General features: G+C 38.8%; 1 protein-coding gene across 1 annotated transcript; it reads right to left on the bottom strand.

Annotated features, from left to right (window-relative positions):
* Window positions 1–1,660: 1,660 nt before the first annotated feature.
* Window positions 1,661–4,060, bottom strand: LOC121310246 (two pore calcium channel protein 2-like; the record flags this gene model as incomplete). The annotated part of the gene is made up of 5 exons (XM_041243547.1): window positions 1,661–1,854; window positions 2,299–2,390; window positions 2,673–2,754; window positions 3,324–3,406; window positions 3,953–4,060. Coding segments are annotated over 5 exons (444 nt in total), but the record flags the coding sequence as incomplete, so codon positions are not given.
* Between the last annotated feature and the right edge of the window lie 521 nt (window positions 4,061–4,581).

Genomic DNA, 4,581 nt, shown 5'->3' with positions numbered 1-4,581 from the left:
AATGGGGATTTGAGAAACATACTTGTGATGCAAGTCAAATGATTTAAAAACAGCCACAATTTTAATGAAGCATAAGAGGTCACAAGATGAGTTACTAAGAAGTTCTGTATTTTCTCGAGGGAAATAGAGAAAGAAAACCTCCAGCTATCACAGTCTTTGCAGTTATTTAGCATGCTGTCAAGAATACTGGGTACTTCCCAGGTTCCCATACCAGAAATGTTTTGTGAATGTATTACAAGATATGGTCTAATTGCAATATGTCTACCAAACCTGCCCAGAGTAATGTCTATGCTTAAAGTCCTGTAGCTAGTCAAAATAAAGAAGGCAGTTGTGAACCCAGAGGCAACAGAAATGTGTGTGCGCGCACTCTGGTTCCGTACAAATATTGGGGGCCTACTAAAACTCTAACTCAGTTAATTAAAATGTTCAGTCTGTTTTTACAACCTGTAGTATGATTATATGTACAGTGAGACATCGCATTTCAAAACAAACCCGCCCCCCCGGCTTATCTGGAATACCAGAATGAGAAAGGAGTGAAAACATGGATTTGAACTAATTACAAAAACACCACATTCTGTCAGCAGAGGGAGACAAAGCCGCCGCACTCCCACGCTGCCAGGAATACATGCAGGGCTGTGCAATTCCGTTCCTCGGGTTCTTTGTTCTACCTGTACCACACATTGCTTAATTTAACCTCTTTCCAGGTCTTAATGGAGTTCATTACAGAATGATACCTAGAAACACAAGGGCCAGATTTGTGCACCCCTGACATGGGGTAAAGTTTTAGCGGCACAGACATTGTTAACCTGTTAAAGAATGACAACAAACCAGATGTGTATCATAAGAGTAGCATCTGAAAACCTGATGCTTCTTAGTCATTTTCCCAATGAGTGCTATGGTTAATAATACATGTAAGGGTTAGGGTTAAATAATATACATGCTTTTAAAAGGCACACAGTCTAAAGCAACAGATATTTTCAGACTACAAAATTAAAATGAAAAAAGAACCTTAGTGTTACAGACAGCAGCAACATCCACCCAGGTGCATTTATTACAGTGCAAGGTTCTCGTCTCAGATAGAAGTTTATTGTCTTTTGATTCCCAGCTCAGCCCTCACTGTCACATCCCTATTCTGCAAATCCAAGCCACTCAATTTGACAACTTTGTGCCAGAAGAAGTTGCCAGGAACTACAGCCTCGTCTCAAATCATTAACACACTTTGAACAGCGGGTGCATCTCCTTCAAAAGGGGACAGAAAACATTTTACCACTTCTTTTTGTAAAACCTAGCTGTACAAACATACAACCTTGATCTATCAATGGTGCCTTTATGATTCAACAGAATAAATCTATACACAGGGATTCAGCAGAGTGGTCTTTGTAGACAAGTGGCACAGTTAATGGTAACTAGAGTAGTGTGCTGCACCATTATAGTCTATATAATTCAATCTAAAATACTGTACCAGTAGTTAACTGGCATGCATCTGCAATATTTCAGGAGTCAGTAACCCTATTGATTCTGTAAAGATTCTATAACTAGGTTATTCACAAATCTAATTATGTTTCTAAACATTTCTTAAAAAATGCTTAACTTTGTAAAATGATCCTGGTTTAAAAAATAAAAACAAATTTAAATACATTATTAAAATTTTTAAAAAAAATAAAATAAAAAAAACACAGTCAAAACAAAAGCCACTCAAAATCAATAAAAATCATCAGCAATACTGAGAGAGACCCAGTTTGGGACACTGCTGAACTCTCTCGGTGTTACTGTGATCAGTGCTTGATGTTCAAGTGAGGGTGCTGCTCCAGTATTGAAAGAAGTTCCTCTTCTGTTGGTTCCTTTAAAAACTTACTAAAGGGAAAAAAAAAAAAAAAAAAACACACAAAAATGATTTCAACTTTAAAAATCACAGCTACCAGAATTGCGCGTATGGTCAACAGTTTGCCCCAAAATGTTATTGTATCTTCAAAACATTGCAACTTTTAAGTGAAATTAAAAACATTAGCAGAGGTTAGGTACAATCCAAGATGCACTGGAGTAATATGTTGAGAAAGATGAGTGTGAGAAAGCAGTCTGGCAGCTGCTCTGGACAGACTGAAGACTTCTAAAGTTTAGTGACAAGTAAAGCAACAAACAAGGAATTCCAAAAACAAAGACAAGAGGATACAAAATGCATGCATCAGCATCTCTGTATCCAGCACAGACTTCAATTTGGCAGCATTTCTCAAATGACAGCATGCTGTTCTGATAACAGAATTAAGAAATCAAAGGCAAATTTAGATCACGAAAGATCACCTGAACATTGACTGCACCGTCAACTGACACTCTGCTTGATCTTCATCGGAGATGGAACAGTGATGGCTTCTATCCCACTTGTGGATGAAGTTCTGTTTCATTCACAAAAAAAAGTAGTTCAGTTCATTAAATCAGTAGATGGAAATAAGACTCCTCTTGCATAGCAGTTTCGCCAATGCCAGGTTTTCATACAAGCTTTAACACAAGCTCGTGTGTGTCTTACTAAACTCATAGTACAAGCAAGAATGGATTAAACCACTATGGAACGGCACAAAATTAATTTTGGAAACTGCTTTTTGGAATTTTGGTCTCCAAAATGTAAAAATTGCCATGCAATTGTTTTAAATCCCAACATCAACCAAAATTTCTCTTACCTCCAGAATTAAAGCAACAAACAGGTTGACCCACATGACCGAGGAGGTTAACCACCAGGCCACAAAGTACAGCTTCGACCACCTAGGGAAAGACTATTGAGTTACAGCTGGCCTCGGGATAAACACAGGTAGAACATACAGCCTCTATAATTAGACAGGACAGTAGTTTCAATGTGTGGGTTTCATATTCATTGGCCAATGACCATAACTTTGGCAGGTGACCAGAGGTGAACCAGGTGAACCAGTCTGAAGTGCCTTTCCTCCCATTCATCTGGCTTCTTATTCAAAAGATGAAGTCTGTTCAGCATTTATAGGCAGGAAGCAGGTCTCTGTTTGTACACAAGAGGAACCTGAACCGCTTTACACCGGTTTTTGAAGATCTTATCTCATCATGACCACCATCTGATCGCTATGAGAAACAGACACCAAAATGCTAGTGATTCTATCAGATTTTTTCCCAGCACTGTCTACTGCGTCTATATGCAACTATGACTATATAATGACCTCAAGATAACATATATAAACTGATCTCATGCTCCCATAAACCAGCAATAGAGAAATAACCAGCGAGTACAGCAGCAGTTAGATATTATTTAAAGACAATAGTGCGAAACAAGCAAGCGAGCAAGTGAACACCTGCTTTGGACTTACGGGGTTGAGTACCTGGCATAGGCATCCATGAAGGCCTGCCAGTTGTTCACCACCATGATATTGTACAAAAGAACCAGAGCTGCCTAAACAGAAAGGAAACAAAGCAGTTCATGTACTAGGACCAGGGCATGGGTGCAAAAAGACAGTACTACATTCTTTCAAACACATGAGCGGCCGCTTGTTCTCGAGACCACTGTACCATTCTAAAAAACGTATCCTGTGTGCTCTGTTTTCGTTAATGGCCGCCAACACAGTTAACGCTTTGCTGGTGAGTGAGATTGTCGCTGGTGCTAAAGGTAATAGTGTTTCTTTTTTTGTTTTTGTTTTTGTTTTTTTTAACAATATCGAGTGTTGAAAAGCGAATTGCCCTAAATGTGATTCTTCTACGTTCCTAACCTAACCCTAATGTTAAAGTAGGTATGTTGGAAAAAAACGATTTAAATCTGAAGCTCAGTATTTGAATTCTTTCAGCTGACCCGCTGCAGAAAAGCCTGGCCTGTCTTTCTACACCTATACCCACCTGGCTATTTAAAAAACTTCCAGCTTGTGCAGGATTCTAAAACAACTGTTTTATATGACCAGGGGATAATAAACTGGCCTACAGTGTATGGCTAAACACCAGAACTTGCCGCAAAGTCATCAAAGTTGTTTGGCCAGTACTCGAGCTGCTCGTAAGTGCCACATGTTGCACTGTAGTTTACTGTAGCATTCGGGGCACTAGCGTTGACATGGTGTGACTTTCCAAAGAAAGAAAGAAAGAAAGAAAGAAAGAAAGAAAGAAAGAAAGAAAGAAAGGCTTTCATTTTACATCATATAAAACACATACAACCACATACCACATTTTGCTAATCCGTTTAAATCCTCGCTCGCTGTTAAATGTGGTTAAACAAACTTTGCAGTGTCCAGACATTTCAAAGAGCGTCGTGGCAGCCCGCAGGGGTAAGGGGGTTTAGTGTCTGCTGTTGCAGTTACATTTCGATACACATTGCACAAATTCAGAACAGTTTTCACAAATATTTATACCATGCACACAATTTTCATAGCAGGAAAGTGGCAAGAAAGTCAGATTTTCACCCAAAAATGTGTTCAATTTATGTACTAATGCTGTTTTAACAGTAAACTGGAAAAACAAAAATCCAAAAATAAGAAAAAATACTTTGGGGGGGGAGGAGGGGGGGGGGGATCCTGATTATTAATAACGAACACACTACAGACTAAAAAAGAACCAATATATGTATAGTTAAGGAATGATCCAGAT

Source organism: Polyodon spathula, unplaced genomic scaffold (genome assembly GCF_017654505.1).
Source record: "Polyodon spathula isolate WHYD16114869_AA unplaced genomic scaffold, ASM1765450v1 scaffolds_1898, whole genome shotgun sequence".
Taxonomy (NCBI): Eukaryota; Metazoa; Chordata; class Actinopteri; order Acipenseriformes; family Polyodontidae; genus Polyodon; species Polyodon spathula.
This window is presented reverse-complemented; position numbering and strand designations above follow the sequence as displayed.